General features: G+C 40.2%; 2 protein-coding genes across 8 annotated transcripts; one reads left to right on the plus strand and one right to left on the minus strand.

Annotated features, from left to right (window-relative positions):
• Positions 1-1,850: 1,850 nt before the first annotated feature.
• Positions 1,851-13,190, minus strand: LOC306935403 (DCN1-like protein 2). 4 transcript variants are annotated; one of them, XM_079518439.1, is made up of 7 exons: positions 13,059-13,190; positions 7,448-7,664; positions 7,116-7,284; positions 3,677-3,807; positions 3,384-3,466; positions 3,136-3,232; positions 1,851-2,533 (listed from the first exon to the last, which is right to left on the minus strand). In XM_079518439.1, exons 2-7 carry the CDS (start codon positions 7,620-7,622, stop codon positions 2,454-2,456), a joined length of 735 nt encoding a protein of 244 aa, XP_079374565.1. In that variant the 5' UTR covers positions 7,623-7,664; positions 13,059-13,190; the 3' UTR covers positions 1,851-2,453. The 4 variants fall into 4 exon arrangements, 3 of the variants coding, with proteins under 3 accessions (XP_079374565.1, XP_079374563.1, XP_079374564.1); XM_079518437.1 differs by lacking the exon at positions 13,059-13,190 and adding an exon at positions 8,802-8,960; XM_079518438.1 differs by lacking the exon at positions 13,059-13,190 and adding an exon at positions 8,550-8,694.
• tfdp1a (transcription factor Dp-1, a) lies at positions 11,148-25,375 on the plus strand. 4 transcript variants are annotated; one of them, XM_079518433.1, is made up of 12 exons: positions 11,148-11,302; positions 13,511-13,596; positions 13,805-13,874; positions 14,090-14,211; positions 14,784-14,905; positions 16,847-17,012; positions 17,658-17,804; positions 19,035-19,103; positions 19,931-20,082; positions 21,227-21,393; positions 23,565-23,643; positions 24,194-25,375. In XM_079518433.1, exons 2-12 carry the CDS (start codon positions 13,585-13,587, stop codon positions 24,330-24,332), a joined length of 1,245 nt encoding a protein of 414 aa, XP_079374559.1. In that variant the 5' UTR covers positions 11,148-11,302; positions 13,511-13,584; the 3' UTR covers positions 24,333-25,375. The 4 variants fall into 4 exon arrangements, with proteins under 4 accessions (XP_079374559.1, XP_079374561.1, XP_079374560.1 ...); XM_079518435.1 differs by lacking the exon at positions 11,148-11,302 and adding an exon at positions 11,330-11,351; XM_079518434.1 differs by lacking the exon at positions 11,148-11,302 and adding an exon at positions 12,563-12,697.
• Positions 25,376-25,981: the final 606 nt, after the last annotated feature.

The raw sequence follows: 25,981 nt of genomic DNA on the forward strand, positions 1-25,981 counted from the left end.
AGTACTAGTATTTGCACTGAAGCAAATTCCTATCAACCGTGTTGACATGGCAAGCATCGGGGGAAATTAAATTATTGCTTATAGCTGTCATTGAGCAGCTCAGCACAAGCAACATAGGACTAATAAGTAATGTTCTGGTCCCATTGTTAACTCAAAACATAGTCTATATTGTCTCCAGTGTTGGTAAGCAAAACATTTACAGTATATAAATATGGGACACCTGCTCATGACTTTGTGCTAGTCCCAAGCAACTTAGAGAATTAATACTGTAGCATCTAAGTTGCTTGCAGCTACCTTTGTGCCATCCACTCTCATGGCTCGTGCAGCATGTCTATCAGTGTTGTAATTAGACCAATATTCGTAAAGAAAATGACTAAATTAAACAAACAACTGAATTTCCCTCATAGGATCAAATCAAAAGGTCAATCAATCTATCTATTCATTTTTCACAAAATGAAGATTATAAAATATATATGGATATATGGCCTTACACGTTCAATAGGATAGGATATTACAAGATTCCAGAAGATTTTAAATCCCCCAGTGTGCAGATCACAATCAAAGGTTTGATGGTAATGTATTTGTGAAGTGAATTTTAAACTTTGCGAGTGTGATATAAACATGTCAGACCTGTGTACAGTCTGTTCAACATGGAAATATTGTGGTGTAATTAGTCGTGTCATAAAAAAATACTATAATTGTTATTTAAACAAATTCATGCTTTATTCAAGCGTCTTAATATTCATAAGTTACTTACTTACACAATGGGCCAATATGGTTTCATTTATACTACCTGCGGTAATACTTAACAAATGTGGTTTCTGTAGCATATACAGATTAACCAAAGAATTAAGCAAAACAACTCTGTGCAGGGTATATTATGCCAAGCTCTTATTGTCCTTCGGTACTCCTGGTTCCTGAAATAAGAACAGCACTAGGGTATGCTACATTTCTCAGAGATGGGTGACCTTGACCCAATAGTCGATTGGTTAGGGCGCGTACCTTTAATGCCTGAAAGCAATGCTACATCACTATCCCACTCTCTCTCCACTGTACAAAGGCTCAGACCCCCCCCCCCCCCCCCCGGCAATAACAAAACAATTCCAACGAGATGTTATTCTAGTCGGGGTATCATGAGTAATTGTTCAGAGTGAACGAAAAATAGAATATTCTTTAACACGTGCAAATTGTACAAGACAATCCAACCTCCAGTTAATGAGGTGGGCATTACATGTATTGGTTTTAATTCACCCACTCCAACTCATCTGGTTTTCAATGCAATAGTTCTATTGAATGACAAAGAAAGGTAAGGTCCTTCACCAGAGCCTACAGGCTTGAAACATCACGTCCATGGCGTAAACCTTTAGGTTTTGGAGCATGATCCAGTGTGCGGACATTTATGCTTTGTCATAACCTCGGCCCTGGTTTTTAGTTAGTGGATGTGCGTGCTTTATTGTTCTTCTCTATAGTTCCATTGAATCACATTGACAACAGCATACATCGACATAATGTCTGTAAATAAATAGTGATGGCTGGACAGAACATAACAAAGATCAAAACTCTCTGCTAATCATGGTCAGTTCTAGGGTAGACTTTGAACTGCATTTGTAGAAGATGAGCACCATCACCTTTACTTAAATGTCTAATTTATTTGTTAAATTGATGAACAGACGTGAACAAAAATATGGTTAACGGAAATACGAGTAGTCTGAACTTCATAGAACCACCTGATGCACCTACACCTATGGATATCTATAGGATATCAATCAAATGATACATGAGGCATCCTGTAAGTGTAAGAGATTTGAACATTCACTATACACACAAAAAAAAGAACACATTTTCATATGTATAAATGTAACATGTTTATATTATTCTTCATATAGCTCTTTGTAAACCATCTTAATAGATACAGTATGTACAGCAACAACTGCAACAGTTCTGTTGGCGCTGGTGTAGTGAGCACTCTATCCCAAAGTCAGTGTAAAGCCACAGGAACAGATCCTCCAGAGCTTTGCAGAACACACCAATTGTAACAAGAACAAACATGTTCCTCCTCCAGTAATTCTCCACATACACAAATCCAGTCCCGTCCGCCCTGCGTTCTGTCTATGCCCACGGCTGCAAAGGCTGTGTCTGGCAGATAGCTCTTCTCCTGGTAGCAGGGACAAGGGTACCAAATAGGATTGGCAGAGGCAAATCTGGCAATGTCCGTGTGTGTGATGCCCCAATCTTGCGAGGGCAGAAATACAACCAGTTCTCAGTGGTTTAGCACAGCTCCCAGATACGTGGTTTCCTGATAGTTCAAGTGCTTCCGTTATTGTTTTGTTTTTTTTTACTCTGAAGTCTACAATTGTCTCATTTTGTTAATGTCTTCAAAGAAAAAGAAGAAAAAACCTACAAAGTCACTTTAGAGGAAACACAGTTCTGCTTCTCCAGAGGTAGCGTTCAATTTAGAGAGTTTTACGCTTTGATCCTGTAACAATTGGTCGGGCATATTCCACAAAATCATCTATGAGGACAGGCCAGGCACCTGTGAGAAAGGGAAAAAAAACAGATGTAAATGTATTTAAAAATGAAAGTGAAATAGCAAAATATCATTACTTCTTGTATGCCTTCAGAAGCAAATACGCTGAAGTTTAACCTGAAATATTCTAAGCCAGCGGTGCCCAAAAGATAGATCGTGATCTACCAGTAGATCACAAAGGCTGGGCAGGTATAGACCACATGACATTCCCCTAAATAAATAAATAAATAAATATATATATATATATATATATATATATATATATAAAAAATTTAAATATATATTTAATATAATTTTTCTTCCACTTGAATTAAGGTGACTAAGGTGAATAATTGATTGACATCAAAAATGGCCTCTCGGCTCAAACCCACAATGAAATACTTTGTTTTCAAGAGTGCTGCGCAAACATCAGTATAGCAACAATGTTATATACAAGAAAACCCTACCGATTACATTTCTCCCCTTTATTTCCCATTCGATCGCCGCTATTCCAACACCACCCCTCAGGTACATTTCAGCAATGGGATAATACATTTTTTGGTGGGTAGATCTGGTTGAGCTGGTATTAAAGTAGCTCTCAGCCATTCTGTCATTCCCAGCTCTCTCACCTTCTTCGTCATAGTTTGACATGTCGTCTGCAATCATGTTACCGAAGTCCAACAACAGGTTCCATGTGTCTTTAGGGATTGACCGTTTATGGTGTTCCTATCAAAAGCAGTTAAATGTAAAGTTAAGTGTTTACACAACATATTTTCAAACAAGGATCTATATTTAAAAGTATCTCTGTCTGTAATCCAGAGTATTATATTGTTGAGTATACTATACTGTCATTCTAAAGTTTGCTTTCACAGCTTACCAATAAAAATATATTCCAAAGATCCAAGAACTTAAAACGTCCTGTCAGAACCAGGTTCCAGTAAGCTACAGCCATCTCTAAATCTAAAGACAAAGAGAAAGGGGTGTGACTTTAGATCAGCACTTTGCATTGCATTACTATATCATTACTACCCTAGTATTCATCCTGACTGCATCACTGTGGTGTCCAAAAGTATAGAGAAAAAGAAAGATATCATTACTACCCTGTACCTGCCCCGTTTTTAAATTAAAGAATGGATTTTGATTTGAAACCTCTAGTCCCATCCTGCTTACCTAGACCCTTCTGTCCTGGATTTTTGGCAAAGTTAAAGGTGAACTGGTAGAAGTCCTTGAACTTGCCACTATCTTTGAGCTCCTGTTCTAATCTTGGTAAAAGAGCCTTCAATTTCTCCGGGCCATCACACCTGGGGAGGAGAGAATCAATTTAAGGCATATATATATATATATATATATAGTCGTGAAAATAAAATAGCTCAAACATTGAGCCATTGAGTAACTGCATAGCTCTTGATACATGATTGGCTGAATAATTAAAACGACATAGCTCCTACACTGAGATGTGTGTGAGGACTTAAAGGGACATTTCACAGCTGGAAGAAAAATAAACTGCAGTCACTCAATGTTAATAGTATTTGTAGTATATAACTACAAATGTATATAACTAAAATCTGCACTCTATGGCCATAACATTATGTAGTCTGTGTGTTTGACTAGATTGCTGGATTGCTACAATGACCATAATGCTTTGGGGCACTCACTCCACCTTGTGGAGAGGTGGAGGGCTGTCTTACTGAGACAGCACATGATTCAATTGACGATATGCACATTGCACATCGCTGCCATCTTGCCAGCAAGGTGCAAACTAGGTGCAGCTTCCCATAGACAGCCCATTCATCCAAACAGAAAAGTCCTATCAAATTGTATTAAACAACGTCAAACTCACCAACATTGCAGCTGTACGGAAAGCTTGAATTATCCTCTATCTGCAATGTGTTTGTTTAATAGAAATCCACTGTAGACATGTTATGAGCTACTACCCGTCAAGAAATTCCTTGCAGGTGATATTTTTCTAAGTGCTGGAGTTTGGAAGTGCTTGTTGACTATCACTCAACAGCCCATGTGTACCACCCGTTTTGAATTTGCACATAATGCATGAGGGAGCAAGAGGTTGCTTTACGGATAACGAAATGCTTCCAAACTCTTGACACTTGGAAAACGAATCATCTGCAATTTCTTGACAGGAAGTACATGTCTACGGTGAATTTTTATGAAAGATTGAAAGAGGATAATTCAAGCAGCTGCAATGTTGGTGAGTTTAACGTTGTTTAATACAATCAGATAGGACTTTTTTCTGTTTGGATGAATGGGCTGTCTATGGGAAGTTGTACAGCGGCAGCGGTGTGCATATTGTCAATACTACGTCCGTCTCTAGAGACAGAGACACAGCCTTGGTAACGCCCCACCTGCCTCTGATTGGCTTCCTGTTTGATCTGCAGCACTAATGTAATTTAGTTGTATGTGTTATGAGTCTTGATGACAAAGTCAACAGTATGTATATCCATAGGCAAGCACGCTAGCAGATGTTTGAGCAAAATAATCTTGAAAAAGTATTGTACTGTAAAAAGACCTCTTCCCTTCATCTTTATCCTGGCAATAATGGCATATTGTACCGTACATATAGACCATCACTGTAATAGCACCCGACGAGGGCATAAATAAATATGGATACGGACACACGATAATCAACACAAACACTTTATATGTTAGAACACCCAAATCAAATAGTACGGCGTATGTGTTCAATTATTCAAAGCAAACCGCATAAACAATATTAGTTCTACAAAAATAAAAGTTATGTTACAAGTTACAAGGCTGCATTCTGGAGCGTCATCTGTCGTGTGTATTGCGTTCACCTTTGGAATACTACGACATTCAGTCATTCTCTGTCCCATAAGGGTCCATTACTCCATTAGGTTTCATTTTACACTCTCAAAGCATGTTCTTAGAAAGCAGCGCTGCCGGCAGCGCCGGTATTTCCAGGGCGCCGCTATCTTTGATTATTTTTTGACAACAACGAGCTCTGATGACCAATCAGAGGCAGGCGGGGCAGCCAGGGCGTTACCAACAGTGGGTCTCTGTCTAGGTTATAAAATAACCCAAACTGAGTAGCATACATTTCCATCTACAAGGCTCAAATCTCATGTGAGAAAATACCGCAATTACGTGTATGGCAGCAATTTAAAATGTGCATAGCCTATATTGTTGGATACACTGCTCTCAAGTAATTAATTGCATCATTCCAGCTGTGCAAAAGTAGCCTAGAGGTCAAGTCAGATCAATTAGGCTGTCACGCAGCGAGGTCTGAAATAAGATGACCATCTTCCCTTAAAGGTTTAAACCATAACGACATGTATCATCAGGGCTCTTCAGCAAAACCAGATTGAAAACATGTCCTCACGAGTAAAAACTGGATTATTTCTTCAAATAGACCGGAGGATCAATCAGGTGGGCTAATACTTTATTGGCATGTAACACTGGTTGGTACAAAGATATGTTCTCATCAGTGCACGACTGTGCGACGTGTAGCCTATATCGGCGCACCAACTTTATTTAAGAAGCTAGTGTTTTCTGTCATGAGACCTTTGATTCATTAGAGAGAGAGAATTCGCTCTCCGTATCTCTCTCTCTCTCTCTCTCAAAAGCCATAGTGAGAGAGAGAAAAGTGAAACATGAATGTATATATATATACGCCCGCACGCTACATTTAAAGTTGTACAATTATTGGTAGCCTATACTGGCAGATGATAATGGCACAAGGGGGAATTAATAATCAGACTATGAACATTATAGGCTATACAGAGAGAGTTTACATGACAGAATTACGTGTGGTAGCCTAAACGCAAAGCAATTTATTGTCGCAGCACTTATTTAAAAAAGAAAAGGGACAAGAAAAAAAACTAAATTCTACCCCAAATCACTGACATGTCGATTCGCACGCGATTAGTATTAGTATTACCCCGGGTCCCCGGTGTTTGCTGAATTATGGTAGGTAATTTGGCCTGTAATTATTACAGCCCAAATCACCGACATGGTCGGTTCGCACGGGATTAAAAACACAGATGTCCTGAGGTAATACTAGTCCCGTGCGAATAGGGCTTTAGACTCTTGGTTGATGGGGGCTGATTTTGACATTGGCCATATAATGCTCTCAATGCTCATCCACATGACGTTGTCAGCCTGGGAGAGGGGAGGGGGGTGGGAGGTCGGGGAGAAGCAAACCATGCCTACTATATTTAGGAGACCATTTGTAAGCTTTGTGTACCATTTCGCCTATAGTGGCTCCAATGAAGTTGGCCCATCTTCATACATAGACCATCTTTGATTATGCTGAGACAGCATGTAGTCCAGGAAGGAAGTGAGACCAGTGTCTGTGACATCACAGACACTTTAAAAATACTAAAATATCTAAAAACACATATTACCCACATGAAAACCCCAGGAAAGTGTTTCTTGTCTCCCAAACATCATTAAAATAAGATCTGGAGTGAAGTGGCCCTTTAAGGTGTGGTTGAGTGAGTCTATTCATAGCAATTCTCCCCTGCCACGGGCTGGGGGACAGCAAAAAACAACAACACTATGATGTTCCTGTCACAAAACTACAGTACAGTAGCACCACCACAGAAGGCTGGAGAAGTTACAGTATATCACTCACCCAAGATCTGTCATGCCATCCAGGAACTCCTTCTTGCTGAACTCGCACTGGGTGGCGGCACGGAATTTCCAAGCCACAACTAACACAGAGATGTTGGCTGGATGCAGTGAGAGATCATCACAAAACTGTTGGATCCCATCGATGCCAATCTTGTTCTCATCCTGAGGATCTATCCAAACAAGATATGACACATTTACACTATGCAAATACCACCATAAAAAAAAGAACATAATTGTAATGACGAGATGAGAGACAGTGTATTTAATCTAATTTCCAGTTAATGGCACAGGCCTTCTGGCACACAATTCAAGCATGCTAACAAGCACACTTGCCTTTGTAGCGATTGAAAAGTTGGTCCAACTTCTTCCGGTCTACAGACGTTTTCATGGATTCCTTACAGTATAAATCTGGGTTCTGGAAGTAGTTGTCCGTGGCCACCTCTAGTTTCCAGTCATTCTGTGTTAGGCAGTACACAGCTGTCTTCTCCCCTGCCTGTGTGAAGGACATGAACTGCCGAACTTTGTCCCTCTGCGACGACTTCAGCTTATGCTGCACAAATACAGGGCATGGACTGTCAGGCACCAGTGCACACAGTCCAGGGAGTACAGAAATCAACAAATATACACAGACTGAGACACAAAAAAGAACACACAGAGAGAAACACAAATCTAAAGGCATTCAGGCAACAAAAACTAGTCCAGGAAAGACAGAGTGACACAGCGATATAGTAGCCTAGGACACATAGTTTAAAAAAAAAAAAAAAGGTCAACCGTGCCGTGAACAGACAACACAAATAAAGCAAAGAAGCTGATAGTAGCGGTGTCCTCTCCAAAAGCAAGGCAGATATTGAGCTATTCTGAGGTTGAACACTGAGTGTAGTCGAAGCACATGCTGCACCCCAGAAGGCCCCTCAAATAAGTAGTCATGGCTGTAACATGAGTAGGGAGATGCCATCAACAAGACCTTGAGGTGCAACAAGTCTGGAGTGTAACACAAGCACCCTGTCAATGTAAAGAAGTAATTTCCTCACCGACACCGACCATGCAATCTTCTCTCACTCTCACTAGCTGAATTTGATGAGATTTTCACATCAGTTCATGCAATTTAGCAGTGCGTCTAAAATAACCTTATCAGCGTGTTTAAGTAAGAAACACTAAAAAGACCATGGCAACTTTCTATTTTATTGTCATATTACTGAAATAGGCCAACGTCCGTGTTAAACATAAAACCCCAAACGGGACATGGTGTGGGCGTGTGGCCATGGATTTAGTTACTTTGGCATGATCTCTTCACCAGCTTGTGTGTGTATGTGTGTGTAGGATAACATTAGCTAGGCTAGCTACTCTGACAGTCACGTTGATGTTGGGCATAACGCAGCATGGCAAACAGATTGACATCGGTGTTATACAGTTGGGATTGCATTCCACTAGTTACCGTGCGTCACACTGCCTGGACACACTTTCAACTGCTGTGCTCATAGCCAAAAAAGGTAGACGGCTATAGCTAGCTAGTCTCAAAATATAAGGAACTGACCTTCATTTTTTATAGCAGAAAATAATAATAAATTACAAACTACCAATACAAGGTAAACGAAAGCGTATATGAGATTCTACCATAAATAATCAGCCATAGGTTAAGCCTTAGCACCGCCAGAAACTTGTCTTTTTGTTTATTTTGGTCACCTACCATTTTCACAGCCGCTGTTTCACCAATTTGCCCTGACGCTTGAACAATGTGCGCTTGCGCGGAAGTAGTTAGGCAGAGGAGCTATTTCATAAATTCATAGCTATGCTGTATGTATTTCTGCCAGATAAATAAGCACATAAATAAACACCGATATTTATGGTAGAGAATGTGTACATTAAGAAAAATAATATCCCAAAATCCATAATGCATGATTGTTCAGTGTTGACTGTTGAGCCACGCAATATTCTGGAATTTGTGGACTATGTTGACCCCCGCTCGGGACCCCCGGTTTAGCTCTTGTCTTAAAGACAAGAGCTAAACCGGGGGGTCCCGAGCGGGGCTAGTTGACCCATTGAGGTCATCTCTTGGCAAACATAAATATTGGAGGCATGAAGGGAGGGAGAGCTAAGATGGGACTTTTATCTCCCACTTTACTAGTATAAACGACAGGCAGCACCCTGGCTGATACAGTATCTCTGGATGTCAGCCTTCCTTTTTTTGTGCTGGGCTATTAAGTGGGCTGAGTTTTAAAGATGTAGGCTTGCCTGACTTTAGATCAAATTTAATTTCAAATTAATAATCAAGGATTGTTTCTTTTTACATTGTTTCATTGTTTCTTTTTCTTATGGATGACATAGATCCAATCGGTTAATCGGCAAACACATCGGTATCGGCCGATTCTAGTTGTTTTTAGATTAATCGGCATCGGTTCGATTAATCAATCAGACCAATGAATTAATTGGTCCGATTAATCGGTCTGTCTTTACAGATATTAAAGTTAAATCTAACTTGCCTAAGCCTGCAGTGCAGATACTCTGTTAAATGTATTTATCAGAATGGACACAATTATTATAATTTTCAAATACAGATTGAGAGCATATCGACATCGGTAATATCGGTTATCTGCCATAACAGCAATTAATTATATCGGATATCTATATTGGCCAAAATGTGTCATCGGCACATCCCTACATGAGATGCATCAGATTTGATTAGACTAAGATTGTCCTCTAGTCCGGCAGCCGACAGGCTTCTTTTGTTTAAAGTGGGAAATTTGGTATTAGTCTTTTTTATTGGCCTAACATATCCACTTGCTGACCGGCTGTCACTATTGGGCAATTTTTTGTATAGGGGTTTCTTGTTACCCTACCATTAACATCCTATGGCAGGCAAAATGTCAAAAATGTCAAACTTTCCTTTTGCTTTAAGTAACATACATAACATGTCAAACTAGGGGGTTTTCATGATTCTGAATCCATTCCAAGCATTAGTTTTGCACAAAAAACACTACTTGGGCTAAAAGAAACGGCCATAGATGTCATGACAAATGTGATGAGGTCAGCACAAAATGTGATGAGGTCAGCACATTTGGTCATGGCTGTTTTTAGCCCAAGGAGTGTATTTTGTTCAAAACGAATGCTTGGAATGGATTCAGAATCACAAACGGAAGCACAAACGTATGGGGCATACAAGGTGTATGCCCCATACGTTTATCCCACATAGTTGATGTGGGATAATTTATCACACCACCTATTTTGTGTGCCCCATACATTTGTGCTTCCTAAAATTGATATTTTCAGTCCTGCACTCATTCCGGGCCCCTCGCCGAAGAGAATGTCGTCCGTGTGCAGCTTGTGGAAAAGTGGAGATATTTTACTACAACTATTATACACGTTTTCTGCCATAACGTTCGAATGAACATGAAACTAGTCCCCAAAACTATGCCAGGGAAATGCCATCCAGGGAGTGTGTGCAGTTAATTTGGCATTGAGCGGGCCAACGGTGCCGGAGATTAGCTGTACACAGACGGACAGAGTGCAAAGCATAATCTCTCTCCATGCCTTTGGCAGTGGTGTAAAGTGACCAAGCGAGAGAGTATACATTTACTTTACGTACAAGTACTGTACTTAAGTAGTACAGAGAGTTATTTGTACTTTACTTGAGTATTTCCAATTTCCAGTACTTTCACTTCTACTCCACTGCATCTCAGAGGCAAATATTGTACTTTACTCCACTACAATTATTATATATTATTAAGTTAACTTTAGTTACTATGTTACTTTGTAGATTTTAATTATTCTTAGAAGACATACTTTAACCACTTCAGCCCTATATACATTTAATTTTATGTTCAAAAGATGTTAAACTAAACAAATGTATAAACTTCATGAGAAGAGAACCCCTAGGCTAAGAGTAATACCCAGGGTAGCTCTTCGTGTTGTTTACTATGGTTGTTTTAGGAGGAGGGCCACATGAGACATTTCTGACCAATGGAAGACCTTGTTCAAGAGGCTCACAAGCTCTCAACGAAGCCAACCAACCAGAAACAGATACAGGCGTGGCTTTCTCGTGATGACGTTGTCCAATCAGACATCGCAAATGCTAGACACCGCCAAGATCAGATTGTGAGACGCTCCTCCAGTACACCAAGGCTAGCTACTAGCATAGAGCGAACGGATTGAAGAGGCTAATGTACTTGCTAACCTGTTTGAACGGAACCGGTAAGCCGCATTCATTGAGACACATCAGGCCATCTACACGATGCATAAAGTTTGTGAAGTTGGATAAATCATATTGTAGCACTAAGATGTATCTTCGGGTGCAATTGTCAAAGCTTTTATTTGCAAATGTTGGCGTTATTAAACGCTCGATTCAGAACAGCAGTGTTGTCGATGCATCCTGGTAGTAGTAGCTCTGTTGGTGACAGCTGTGTGGATTAGCCGATCAGCTAGCTAGCTGTCAGGCTCCCGGCTGGCTAACAGCGCGCCGTTAGCATCTTATCGGTCTAGTTAGGCTGGTAGCCATGCTAACTACCACGCAAGCTACCTGCTAAAAAACAATGGCTAACAATGACTCGATCGTAAGCTTTACACGCCAGCCGTGTGGAATTGCATTTAGTCGCCCAAGGAAGTTAAACAGATTTTAGCAACCAACTTTCTCTCTTAGCACTAATTACAACAAACAATACTGAAGTCGCGTATTTACTACACTCTAGTAACGTTAACGTGGGCATTAGGCATTTACTACACTCTAGTAACGTTAACGTGGGGGACTAAACGTATGGCTTGATCGCGTGAACCTTTCGTTCGACGAAAATCCCGTATTTTCAAATGCAAAAAGTCTTAACACGTAATTTGTCATTTGAGCGAAAGAAAGTTGTAGACAGATGTTGTCATTCTAACCACAGCGTTAGCCAATGTTTGCTAATGTAATATTTCTGTCAGTGTTGTTTATAAACAACCGGACTCGTTAACAGATTTAGTTACTACTTCATGGAAACGTTATTTACTTATTTTTTTTGTTAAGTAAGTTGTTAGGCATCCAATATTAAATCTAAAACATAACTACATAGTTGTGTCTGGTGTTCAGATGAATATAAATTAGCCGGCAGTTGGACCATTGATGGGGGAAGCAGGGGAGCAGTTGTTTTTGGCAGAGTGAATTATAATGAACAAATCTTGTCCTTAGAACGTTTAACATTCTGCTTTTTTGTTCATGATAAATTAAACCCAAACGTGAGACTTTTAATGTTTACAGGCTCTAACTGGAATATATATGTTGTAAATGACTGATTGTTGACATTTGTCAATGTATAAGATTAAGTGTCGAGACTTTTCGATAAGGGTCCATTTTAAAGCTAGCAGGCAAAACTTGGTAGGACTTGATAATTAACGCCAGCTGATTGATCCTAAACTGTCAAACATAATACATAACATCACCCAGGCAAGGTTAACATGTAGTCTTAATTTATGTTTCTGAAATTTGTGAATTAATTATAAACTACTTAGACATTGAGTAGTTTAGTTTCCTGTTTGGCGGTAGGGAATTAGACCTCCTCTTCCTCCATTCTCAAATGCCAACAAAAACAGCCGTCGAAGAAGCAAGAGAGTGCACTCGTAAGTGCACAGAAACATAATATTGGCGTTACTTTTCTTGCAGATGCTTGCACATTAAGTGTACCTCCAATAATTTTCAAATCTAATATCGAATCTTTCACAGCAAATAATTAGTTGTGAAATTCCCATTTAAAAAAAACGTGCATAAGCTAACTATAGCTAGCTACCGTCAGCAACATTAACCCAACTGTTAGCAGCAGCTAGCTGAACTCAACAAAAGATTTGCTCATTGGCATCGGGATTGGGATGCGGGTGCTGTTGCTGCCATATGCAATTTATCGTTCTTAACCTAATATTAAACCTCATTTGATAACAGGGATATTCTTCAACGGTAAAGTGAAGTTAGCGAGTTTAAGTTGACCTGTAGCTGAAGTTCGTCGATGCATCTCCCCCGGACGTGGTCTTAGCTAGGCCTTACTACCCAGTTAGCATGGCAAAAGTTGAGAGCATCTTTGGTGGGTTTAACGTGGTTTGGGATACAGGGAAAACTTTTCGAAATTTGTTCAAATATGTATGCAATCGACGTGGTTATCCGATTACCCCCCCCATTCGTCAGTTTCGTCTTGTGCTCGTCAACGGAGGAGCTTGCTAGTAAAGCTAACATTAGTGGGGGTGCATTGTACAATTGTGTTGGCTGCAAGCAAATGCGGAGGGCCTTGTTCAAAACATGTCTTGAGTTGTTTGTGTAGTTTCCGATCAAAATACTTGTTAGTAAAATGACTAGACAATCCTTATTGATTGTATTCAAAATATATGTATTTGCTGAGATATAAGAAATGAACACATATTTCATGGCATTTTGCTCTTTTGCAGGTATCTGATTAGTGAAAAATAGAAGAAGCTTTTCTTTTCAATCTGAAGCTTTACTTCTCCGGTCCTTTGGGATCATGGCTAAAGATGTAAGTGACACTTGCACAACTCAACAATACACTGATTCTTTACCATAACAATATGAGTATGGCTTCGAGCCCCAAAATATTGTAGATAACCTTAATCATTTACAGAATATCTGCTTTTGATTTCTGTTTGTCCACAGTGCCCTTGTTTATGTAGTGTACTTCAATATAGAATGATGAACAAGAGTTACTGTATTTTAATTCTCTACAGGTTGGTCTGATTGAAACAAACGGAGAGCTGAAGGTTTTCATCGATCAGAATCTGAGCCCTGCTAGTAAAGGTACAACTTATTACTAAATATTTTCTGCACTTATAATTTTCTACTTTTACTGTTTACTTTCCATGCATTAATGCTAGTCACAAAGAGGCATTGATTTTGCTGTAGCTCCACCTCTCTGGTGTAGGCCCATGTGTATCTGGTTTGACAACAGGGGGCAATGGAGCCTCAGGTAAGAGGCCTAATCTAATCTGTTCCCGTTCTCTAACTTCTATTAGGTGTACTGTCTTTGGTCACCGTTCAGCCTGCCATTCTTCCTTTGGCCAAACAGCTACTGCCCAAAACCCTTGGGCCGTCCAATGTCAACATCGCCCCACACATGCAACATTTGCCACACATGGTGAGTGATGTGTCACACAGCTGCTCAATAAATCATGGTTGAAAAGATGAAGCACATATTAGTCGATATGTAATTCTATTATGTATAGTCGGTTTCTTCTAACAACTTGCTTGCCTAAAGACAGTTTTTGAGAATATTAATTATCTATATCAACCAGCATGGTTGTTGTCAGAATGTGTGGTTTATCATGCCATAATTAAGAACACCTTTCACATAGCTTAAGGCCTTGTTACTCATTCACAGCCTCTTGGTGTTTAGAATTGTCCATCAATTTGCCTGCCCAGTTGCTCTGCTGTGTATCTTTCACATGGTTATTTAAGCCCCTCTATTAGCATGGTGAGGTGACTGGGGGAGGGTGGGTGGTTGATCCTAATCTAATCAAACTACCGTCAGCAGGATTACTCCCATCATCCCATTATATACATGTAATAGATAACTGAATGAATGGGTGTCTTTTTGCTGTTTTATGTAAATATGTTAACAAATTTGTTTGTCCAAGTTGTCATGCACAAAGTATTGTATTGGATACATATTTGTACGTGTATTTAAATATTTTCTTTTTTCTTTTGCAGGTGATTGGAACACCCCAGAGGCCCACTGTCTCAAATACCATATTGGTGAACAGTCCACATACGCCCAGCTCCCAATTCCTTACCCAGAGTCAGCCACCAGATGCCTCTCCATGGTCATCAGGGTAAGGGTCCACCCTAACTTTCATCAACCTGGTCTCACCCAAACACGGTGAAATAACACGGATTGGCATTTCCCTACATGCACGCCTAGAAAACGACAAAATCCGTACATATTACACTGAAATCCTCCCCATAGACTGTGACGGAGGGATGCCGTCTCTACCAAACTTGAGCCACGAGAGACGCCACCAAGCCGTTTCGAGCGTTACGATGTTCGGTAGAGACAACTCAGCCCTGTCAGAGTTGTAACCCAATAACAAAGAATCGTAAATGTCAAACCCAATCTCACCCAAACATGGTGAAATAGCACGGATTGGCAATTCCGTACATCGTATACTAGTTAAAGCCATGCCTCCATCGCGGTCAAAACAGTAGCATAATTGCACCGATTTGGGGGTTTTCTAGGCGTATATGGAATTTCACCGTGTTGGATGAGATTGGGCTCCTTTCACAGTCTGGACGGAAGCATTCCTGCCGTAGCTTCTGTACATGTATACTAAGTGTCATGTTGCTTGCACCTTTATAGGTTTTAACGTGGATGTGATCTAATTGGTCATATTTATTTTAGAATAATAATTGTAATATATTTGGGGGAAAAAGTCAACATATTGATTATCTTCTTAGAACTTATTGATCAACATGTGTGTGTGTGTGTGTGTGTGTGTTCTTAAAGGACCACTACACCACTTTTCAATCTTCATATAATAGGTCCTTACTAATAATCATGATAAAACGGCACCATTTTTTTCCTACTCAGTCTGAGTCTCATGTGGGCAATTCAGAAACCGTCCTCCAGTGACATCATCATTAGGCAGATATTATTTTAAACAAGATGACAAAAATGTTAAAGGTTTTTATTATCGTGAGAACGATGGCTTCCATTTTCGCATTGCAACTTTTCAGGACTAGAAAGCCTGCCGTTTCTATTAGCTTGGATTCCCCATCGATGATGTCACTGGAGGACGGTTTCTGAACTGCCCACAGCCCTCCTATGAGACACAGACACAAAAATAATTGTGCCATTTTATCATGATTATTATTGAGGACCTATTATATGAAGATAGGTTGAAAAGTTATGAAGTGGTCCTTTAAAGATGGGGAAAGAACTGTCTAACCCTTCTGGACGGAAACCCCTCTTGAAAACTTGGGTCAGCTCAGAAAATTTAGGTCAGGATTTAGAAGGCGTTTAGAATCGGCCTCAGTCCAAATTGGGGTAAAGAAATGCGCAGACAAAATTGAAGCTGATAAATGCGTACTCTTTTCTGATTGACTGGAATTTTTCAACCTTTGACAAATCTATTTTGTTAAAGAGATTAGGAGACCCCTCTTACTGAACAAACTACTCCATAGCAATGATTACTATCACAATGTATTGTGTTTAACCTTTAAAAAAAAATATATATATATAGTTTTAACACCACATTTCTGTGTTGTCACTGCTGTTGTATCCTACTGGCTCACCTGCTAGTGAGTAGCCCCCACCGGGAGGACGTAGAGCCATCGTCCTCCTCCTCCCGCCCAACACTCCCCGCTGACTGGTGCCAACCCAGCCTGTAGGAGTACGTGTAGTGTTAAATATTACCCTCCCTGCTCCAAACGGGGTCCAATTGTGTTCATTTGAGCTCGACAAAGCTGGATGCACTACGGTATATTTGAACCCCAGACTGGTGGGGTGGTGACTGGTCGCCGGGTAGCTACTTTACCACTATGGCACCCAAGCAAGCACCCCCATTTTACCCTTAACCAATTAAGCTGTGTTTTATTCTGTAGAATGGTATTGTGCCAAAATAGTAAATAGATTGATCATCAAAATGTTTTCTAATATTGTGTTATTGTTGTAGCGCTTGTCAGTTTTGTTAAAAATGTGTTAACTGCTTTTGTGTAATTGTGTACTAAGAATCTCTGTGGTTGATGATATAAAGTGTTTGTATTCCTGTTCACAGGAAACGGGGTAAGAAAGGCGAGAAGAATGGGAAGGGCTTGAGGCATTTCTCCATGAAGGTCTGTGAGAAAGTGCAGAAGAAAGGTGTCACGACCTACAATGAAGTGGCAGATGAACTGGTTGCAGAATTCAGCTCCACAGACAACCACATGTCGCCCAATGACTCGGTTAGTGCTGCAGTTGAACAATAAAGCCTTTCTATCAATTCTTTGATATGAAGGCAGAGCTCTGTCCATTATAACATCCCATTCAAATGGAATTCTCAGCTATGATAGAACAGCTTCTTCCCTCAGGGATATTATGGCAATACTTTATGGAGATGGAGTGCATTCGTATTTAGCAGCATGATGAGCAAACTCTATAGCCACTTTTGTACAGAGATCCACAATGGTGGTGTAAAGAAGAGCAGTCATTAACGCTGGCGTTGCTTTTTTCACTCGGAACCAAACGGACTCCATGTGATGTCGCATGGCATGCTGGCCTTCCAGAATCGGGCTCGGATTTATAGGGCTATAAAACAATCAAAAATACAGATTAATGGGAGTAGCCGCCGCTCAATGTTTTATTTAGAAGACATTTGTAGAACCGTCCTCGGGTCTAAATGGGTTAAAGAGATGGGGTGACCCCTGTTACAATATAGTGTGTTGAACCTTTTAACTAGCATTGTTTTGCAGATTTGCCACACAACCTTTGCTAATTCTCCCTAACTATCCCCACTGACCGGTGCCGAACCCCAGCCCGTATGGTTTCACCCCAGTTGCTCACATCCATTTTCCCCCTCTTTTTCCCCCCCCCCTTCTTCTTCAATGCAGCATGTATATGACCAGAAGAATATCCGAAGACGTGTGTACGATGCACTTAATGTGCTCATGGCCATGAACATCATCTCAAAAGAAAAGAAGGAAATCAAATGGATCGGCCTGCCTACGAACTCGGCCCAAGAGTGCCAAAACCTAGAGGTGCAGTGCACCAGTGTTGTTTTTGGCAGCACATTTTGGTTTTAGTCTCTTTAATAGTTTTCTTTTAGTTTCAGGCACGTTTTAGTCACCTGGAATGTCTTTAAGTGTTAGTCTAGTTTTAGACGACTAAATATCATAAGATTATTGTCGACTAAATCTACAGGTGATTTAGTTGACTAAAATGTGTTTTGGTGTGCCGTTGTAATGACTTTTTTTTTCACTTGCTGAAAATATCAGATCTACAAGCTCGCGACGCGTTGTGAGCTTGTAGATCGGCTATTTTCAGCATGCAACTAATTGTAAAATGACTTGTACTGGACCTCTTGTCCACTAGTCCCTTCCTAGCATTTTAGTCTAGTTGTCTCCACCAGGCCGAAGGCATGGGGAGAGAGTATGTTTTGCACTCCGGCCGTGTGTGTGTCCGTGTGTCCGTCCGTCTGTTACCAGCTAATCTCCGGCACCGTTAACCCGGTCGATGCCAAACTTTGCACACACACTCCCTGGATGCCAACGATGAACCTCTGCCCCACATTTTCCAGAACGGCCTGTTATAGCGCCACCATGAGGCAGCTTTTCACATTTTTTACCTAAAACTGCACCGATCTGTGTGAAACGTTGCATGCACACTCCCTAGAGGCCAAGGACAAACCGTTGTAAAACACATTTTTTGATATTACTCCTCCAGATTCTGTCCAAAAATCTCACAAATCGTTACACACTATCTCTATGGTCATGTGCTCAAGTCGGATCTGTCCGATATTTCATGTTCCATCCTAATTGCCTATAATTAGATTGCCCCGTTTTGAACAAAAGCCTCAAATCATGAACGCAGCATGCAATTTACGTGAAATCTTTCACACATTTTCTTACTAGGCTGAGGAATATATCCCACCCTTTTCACATTGGCCTGTTATAGTGCCACCAACAGGTTGATTTTTGCAAAACACATTTTTGGAACAAAATGCCTCAAAAACATGTTTATATTAATCCTAAAAATCTCACACAGTCCTATTCTCCTGGTGGAGACCTGTGCCCAGAAGGGCACTTTTTCTAGTTTCTATCTGTTGATGAAATTGTCGATATATTTGGTTTTAGTAATAGCTTAGTTTTCATTCAGTTTACATTTAGTTTTCGTCAGTGAAAAAAGGTAGTCTTTTGAGGAAGTTGAAAACCTAAAGAGAAAACTGACATTTTCCCCAATTGTGTCACTCATTTCCCCTCCAATTGCAGGTGGAGAGACAAAGACGACTAGAGAGAATCAAGCAGAAACAGTCGCAGCTTCAAGAGCTCATATTGCAGGTGGGACTAAGATTTACATTGGCCACTCATTTACACCATTACCCAGATTTACGCAAATATGAGAGAATGAATCTGAAAATGATATATAGATGTAAAAAAAAAAAAAACCTGCCTGACCCACAATTATTTTAAGTCAAAAGTTGAAAAATAGTTATTATTTTGTTACATTCATTTTTTTTGGGGGGGGGGGGGCGCTAGCCCCTCCTATGTCCAGATTTGAGGGTTTGTGTAAACACAAACATTGAATGCCCAGCTTTGAGTGTTTGTTTAACCAATTCTGGGCGGGAACCCCTTTTGGTGTTTTAAAGCATTATGTTATGCTTTAGCTGTTGCAAAATGACATGAAACATTGAGCACCACTGATACAGAAACAAGGTTTTAAAGAAAACTGTCAGAATTTAGAAGACATTTTCTAGTCCGGTCTAAATGGGTTAAACACATTGAAGACAAAAGTGAGGACGCAAATTGTGATTGGCTGCAATGAGATGATGTATGATAAGAGTGCCCCTCACTTCACACAGGTGTTTGGTGTGAGTGTTTTTTTTAACCCATTTTGACCTGAGATCAGATTCTAAAAATGTCTTCTAAATCCTGACAGTTTTCTGAAAAAGCTATGTTTCTATGTCAGTCGTTTGATTTTTAAAAAATAGCAGACCTACAAGCTTGTAGATCTGCTATTTTTCAATAGCTAAAGCATAACATAATGCTAACACAAAGGGGTTCCCGCCCAAAATGGGTTAATAAGCCATAATATCATTACAATCAGGTGCCATTTTTAAGTCCTCTGGAATGTTATAATTTTAATGGATATACTTGTTTGTTTGCAGCAAATAGCATTTAAGAACCTGGTGCAAAGGAACAGACAGGCAGAGCAGCAGACAAACAGACCCCCGCCTCCCAACTCTGTTATCCACCTCCCCTTCATTATTGTCAACACCAGCAAGAAGACAGTCATCGACTGTAGCATCTCCAATGACAAGTATGTGTGTGTGTGTGTGTGTGTGTGTGATGGCCATCTTTAAAGGGTAAGACTACTTTTTTAGAGGTTTGGGTTGTTTTCCTACCTCTATTATGGGCAAACTAGTCCATTCCATGAATTATTTCGCCATTGTGTTGTTTATTAGCAATTTAAGAAATAAAATGGGGTCTCATTGACTTCCATTTTAAGGGGGAAACAGCTCTCAAAGTCACTCTTAGCACATAAACGAACGCAACAAAAGCTGATTCTGACAGTTTATCACATCAGGAAAACTCATGCGGTTTTATTTTTAATACAAAATGTCAACTTTTGTCTTGTTTTGACTAATTTGTGTAGAAAGAAGATCCGGTAGGTATGCCTACGCCAACCGAATCACTTCTGTTCGCGTTGAGTAACATACGATCTGATTGGTCCAAATCTGTACACCCACTCCTGAAGCGTATTATTAGAATGCCGTTGAGCCACTACGGGGATGTAAACAAACGGATTTGATGTCGTCCGCTTGTCGCTAAAAACATACACAATGGCTGTGTTTGAGGGAGACACTTTAGAAGACACCTTAGAAGTGTCTGGGACTGCAGCTGAGTGCAACAGTGTGGCGACTTGTTTACAAACGAAACCTCGCAAGATGTCCCCGCGATAGTTGGGAACGCTGCAGTACTGCTTCAGTATATATCCAAACAAAATGGTAACTAAATCTTATCTTAAAAGACGAAAATAAAACCGCATGGATTTTCCTGATGTGAAACTATCAGAATCATCTTTTGTTGCGTTCGTTTATGTGCTAAAAGAGTGACCCGTTTCCCTGTTACAATGGAAATCAATGAGACCCTAATTGTATTTCTTAAATTGCTAATAAACACAACGGAGCGAAATAATTCATGGACTGGAGTGGACTGTCGGCATAATATGGATAAAACAACCCAAACCTCTAAAAAAGTGGTCTTACCCTTTAATATACATGTCTGTGTTGGCCATCTTAATGTATGTAATTATGTATGTTAGCTGTCCTTATCAGCATATATTTACAGTTCTGCTAATGTACATTGAAATGGCCCTGTGTAGTAAAGAGCTATTTATTTACCCATTGTATTTATTTAGGGACTACCACATTAACTCACATTTTCCTTCCATCTGTCTGCAGGTTTGAGTACTTGTTTAACTTTGACAGCATGTTTGAGATCCATGACGACATTGAGGTTCTGAAACGTATGGGCATGGCCTGTGGTCTGGAAGTGGGCAAGTGTTCACCGGAGGACCTGAAGGTTGCCCGCAGCCTGGTACCCAAAGCCCTGGAGCCCTACGTCACAGGTCAGAGACGCAGATAGTGCGTAGTCCTAGTCCTCTCCTCCGCGTCATCAGTGCCCATACCCGATTGGCGAAAGGGCCTTTCTGTGTGGAGTTTGCATGTTCTCCCCGTGTCCCCTAGGGTAGGTACCCTCACAAAAACATGCAGTAATCCTGGTCTTTAAAACTACCTCCCCCGGGGCGCCTGATGGAGGGGAAAGGAACTGGTCGGAATAACGTGTTCCTTCCACACGCTACGTCCGGCCAGGGAAATTCCCCCCCGTCAGGTGAAAAGAAGCAGCTTGGACTCCTTATGCATAGGAGGCATGAGGTCAGTCCGCTGCCCCCCCCAGGTTGGCAGAGGAAGTGTAGCGCCCAGGATTACATTAGATAGTATAAGAAAAGAACACACTACAGTAGTGCTAAACTAGCAGTTAAGGCGAGACATGGCAGGTGAAATCATGATTTTGAGATTTTGTGCTATTTTGCTTCCTAAACATGTTTTCTTTCAAACTAAAGCAAAAAGAAACATTCAAAATACAGATTTAGATGTTTATTTTAGTAGTTTATTTTAGCCAATGACAGCTCGTTTTGCTGGGTGAAAATCCACCCTCTCGATTTTCATGATTGGTTGTTGGTACAATGTAAGTGACCATATTTGGATCAAACCACAGTCAGCTCGAGGTCCAGACCTTTCCAATGATATATGATATGTTGTTGCCAAGGTTTGGATGAGATATTTTGTCTCAAAATAGTGGCTTCAAATAAAACGTTTGGAATTTTACAATACAAATCTTTAAAGTCTGTTTTCTCAAAATGAGTTTTCCTCATACCTGGGACAAAGAATCTCCACTTCAGTTGCACTCACATACACCAAACTTTCCAGTCTTATTCACAACTATATTCTGCAGGAATTTACAGAAGGGTTTGTTGATATATCATTCATAGCCTGATTTACATCACATTGTATTCCTAAAAACATGGCGAATGGGGTTTTTTATGCCTGTTGACACTATTTGTGGAGTGATAATTAGAGCTATCTAAAATCCCCATTTTCTTTGTCTCTAATATGTCAACAAAATGAAACGATCATTTTGAACCTGGCTTTATCCGATCTTCAGATTTATCGTCACAAAATGTATGCAAATTAGTGCATATAATGCCTAATTTGCATATTTAAACATGATTTTAGAAAACTTGTAATACAAAAATCTTAGTCTTAATATAAGTAATCAACTGGAGAAGTTTCATTGTGATAGCTATTAACTTATTTTCCCTATTCACCTACCATGTCTCACCTTAAACTATTGCTTCGTAAAAGTATATATTCCATATGCAATGAACAACAGATGCAAAAGTCGAGACGAGAGTTGTTTTAGTTACGCAGTGCGCAGTGTCAAAAGTAAGGCTTGTCAACGCCGGGGTTCCATAGCCACCTATTTCCTCTCAAAGTGGGCGCACATTTCAAAATAAGTGTTTTTTCTTTTTGTTTTGGTACTTGCAATGTGATCATTAAAGCCATGGAATCGTACTGGAAATAGAAGTATCTATGACGAGGAAGAAGCCTAGTTCACTTGAAAATGAAACTAAAATTATAAATGAGATTAAATGTGCATTTGGGGGTGGCGGAGTGCCCCCTAAAGGTACCGGAGCTGCTTCTACAGATAGGGGAGCTCAAGTGACGGGTACCGGAGCTGAGCTCCACCAAGCCTGGCTGAAATTAAGCACTGGTGTTATCTAAAAACAAGTGGGCATGATAGGCGTTGTCAAACCTGACTTTAATGGAATGGTCATGGTATGATTGCCACGGAAATTTAAAATGTATTTTATTTCCTGACTGCTTCAACATCCAAAAACCTTGAATATGCCATTTTCCAGAATACAAATGACTAGCATTTTATCCTTAGTTGTGCTATAAAATTGTATTAGATTATTGCCTACAAGAGTTTTCTTTGTCATGATGGGAGAACATAGTTAACGTAATTTGTCGGATTATCAAATCAGTGTTTCTTTTTTTACACAGAAATGGATTCTGATGTCTGATGGGCACAGTTCCATTTATTGTAGTACGACCACAAATCCAGAGACATTTCTACATGTGGCACATGTTTATGAAGACGTGTCAACTGTGTTGTAAATGGAATCATCTCAACATCTTCGCTTTATTTTCTGGATGTGTCAATCTTCTCCCACAGAGATGGCAAAGGGTCCCATCAACAATGTCTACATCACTGGAGGGTCCTCTGCCAATGGATCCCGTTACCCTGTGGGCAGGTGAGAGGCCTCGCAAACTAATGAGAGACCAGAAACGACAAACGAAAGGACATTTAATGACACCAAATTCACCTCGGAACTGCTTGCTCTCTGTTTATTCTCTTGTCTTTGTGAAACCGTGATGTAAATAGGTTTTCTATGTAATGAGTTCCGTGATGGTGTTCTTTTAGATGAGTCCCAGGGACATTTGATGAGTCCCACTTCAGAGACGTTAGGAGTCATGTTGTCATTTTTACAAATTGCAGCATTTAACTCCCATATGGTTATAATGTAGTTATATTCATGTAGAAAACAGAAGAATAAATGATTATTATAACTAACTAAAGCTAGCTAAATAAACTAGAATTAAAAAAATGCTCTACATATTTCGGCTATATGTATTTTACTGTACATGCTGAGTACAGTAGTGCATCCCATGGATGCAGATGTCGTTGTATTGCGTCCCTTAACTATAAACTGCCTTTTGGGATACAAAATGCAGCCTATTTTAATCTCTGTTACATTATCTGTTTAGTAATAAAGACCCCAAATTGTGTGCTTTCCTTTGTAGCGATAGTGGCGCAGACGGTACCATGGCCTCCAGCTCTAACGACTCTCACTACAGTGGGTCTCGTGTGGAGACCCCGGTGTCTTACATGGGGGACGATGATGATGAGGACGACTATGATGAGAATGATGATGAAGACTAACCTGCCACTCCACGCCTTGCTCTCTCCAACAAGCACAGTCCTTCAAAACCACCGTCACGGAAGGATTCCAATCTCCTTTAGTGTGTGTGCCCCCTTTCCCTTCCCCCACTACCAGTATTTTTTCGCAGCCTGGCTTTCTCAGGGGTGTGGATGAATATTGAGGTAAAGAGGTGTGTGTGTGTGTGTTTTACACCCTTTTTCTTTTCTGTGGCTCCTGAATTCACGTGCACCTGCACCACAGCTCTGGGGGAACTGTAGTCTGTGTGGCTAGGGCTATGGCTAAAAACCCACTTTTCAAAAAGCCATCCCACTTGAAAATTAAAAAGTGCAACCCACTGCTGTTGGAGAATGTATAGTGTAATATGTGTGAAATAGTTACCCCTATTATGTTATGCTTGCATTTGGCAGACTTTCAGATGATGATCCAATGTTCCCAAATGGCCACTAAAATGTGTTGTCACACATTGTCAGTGTGACTCCATGAATCAATAATGGCCTATACAGTTGCCGTGGTACCCCAGGATGGGCAGGCTGGTTCATCGAATGTGTGGATACTTTTTTTTTTTTGGTTCTGGACATTGATCTCAAAAAGTTCTTATCCCCCACTGTGTTGGGCTGGCTTCCTTCTGTTCTGTAGGCAGCTGCTTTCCTGATATTGTTTGCTTGTTTATTTTTGTTTTGTATTCTGGAGTTGTTGAGGGATTCTCCTTCATTTCCCTGTCACACCTTGGTAGTGTTTACATAAAAATGGCACCAGCAAGGTAAAGACCTCCATAACCCAGGCTCCCTATAGGAAAATAAGCTGTTTGTTGAATACATATATTATGGACCCTGATTGATTTGTAGCTTATAGTATCCTTTAGAGGCCAGTGGTGAAAGGTAGACCTGAAGATTATTGATGTATCAAATATGTGGTTGTAAAGGTCTTTATGTACCCTTCAAAGATCTCCTTTTTAAAACTGAGCAACACGTACTGACTCTTCCAAATACCTTTTCTGTAATCTAATATAAGTTTGCAAATTAAATATAGATTGTTTTAATAAGTTGGCATCTATCAATTTTGTGAGTTCTTTAAGAGTTGTTTTAAAGGAATTGATTTTAAACCAGTTAATGGATGTAGTAGTTAGCCATTAAAGATTGGCGGGTAACTGCAGTTGTGGATGGCTGGACTATATAAAATGGTGGATAAACTGCGGGTGAAATAATGCTAGAAATAAATTCATGGCATCTATCTATAGGTATAGCTTTTAAAACGCACAAAATATCAGCGTACAGTAAAGAATCCCATGTGCTTCCCTGCGCTGCTTGCGGATGGTGCGGTTAATATAAATATGATGATATAATTAATGCGGTTGGATAGTGCGTGTATAATGAATTTGCCGTTGCGGCTGACAACTCCATCCGCAGGTCTCTAGACGGGATGCGCGTGACATCGCCATACCTGGAAGTTCTGCAGGAACGCCTACTGAGTGGCAAAACTACTTTCTGGCCTTGACAGACCGTACATACAAACAAAAGTCCTATCTGATTGTGTTAAACAATGATAAACTCACTTTGCCACGTGATTTGCCATTGACTTTATGCAATCGAATCAAAATCCAGTTTGGTTATTGAAAACGAGCACTTCCAAACTGATAAAATAGGCCAGT

The sequence above is a fragment of the Electrona antarctica genome (assembly GCF_951216825.1).
Source record: "Electrona antarctica genome assembly, chromosome: 13".
NCBI lineage: Eukaryota > Metazoa > Chordata > Actinopteri > Myctophiformes > Myctophidae > Electrona > Electrona antarctica.

What these genes read in the sequence shown, in the direction of transcription:
- LOC306935403 (XM_079518437.1), bottom strand. An exon ending in GATGGCATGACAGATCTTGG is followed by an intron (nt 3,808 to 7,115) that starts GTGAGTGATATA and finishes TCTCCTCCCCAG; the next exon opens with GTGTGATGGCCCGGAGAAAT. An exon ending in TTTGGAATATATTTTTATTG is followed by an intron (nt 3,233 to 3,383) that starts GTAAGCTGTGAA and finishes TGCTTTTGATAG; the next exon opens with GAACACCATAAACGGTCAAT.
- tfdp1a (XM_079518433.1), top strand. An exon ending in TCTGAGCCCTGCTAGTAAAG is followed by an intron (nt 13,875 to 14,089) that starts GTACAACTTATT and finishes AACTTCTATTAG; the next exon opens with GTGTACTGTCTTTGGTCACC. An exon ending in AAGAGTGCCAAAACCTAGAG is followed by an intron (nt 17,805 to 19,034) that starts GTGCAGTGCACC and finishes CTCCAATTGCAG; the next exon opens with GTGGAGAGACAAAGACGACT.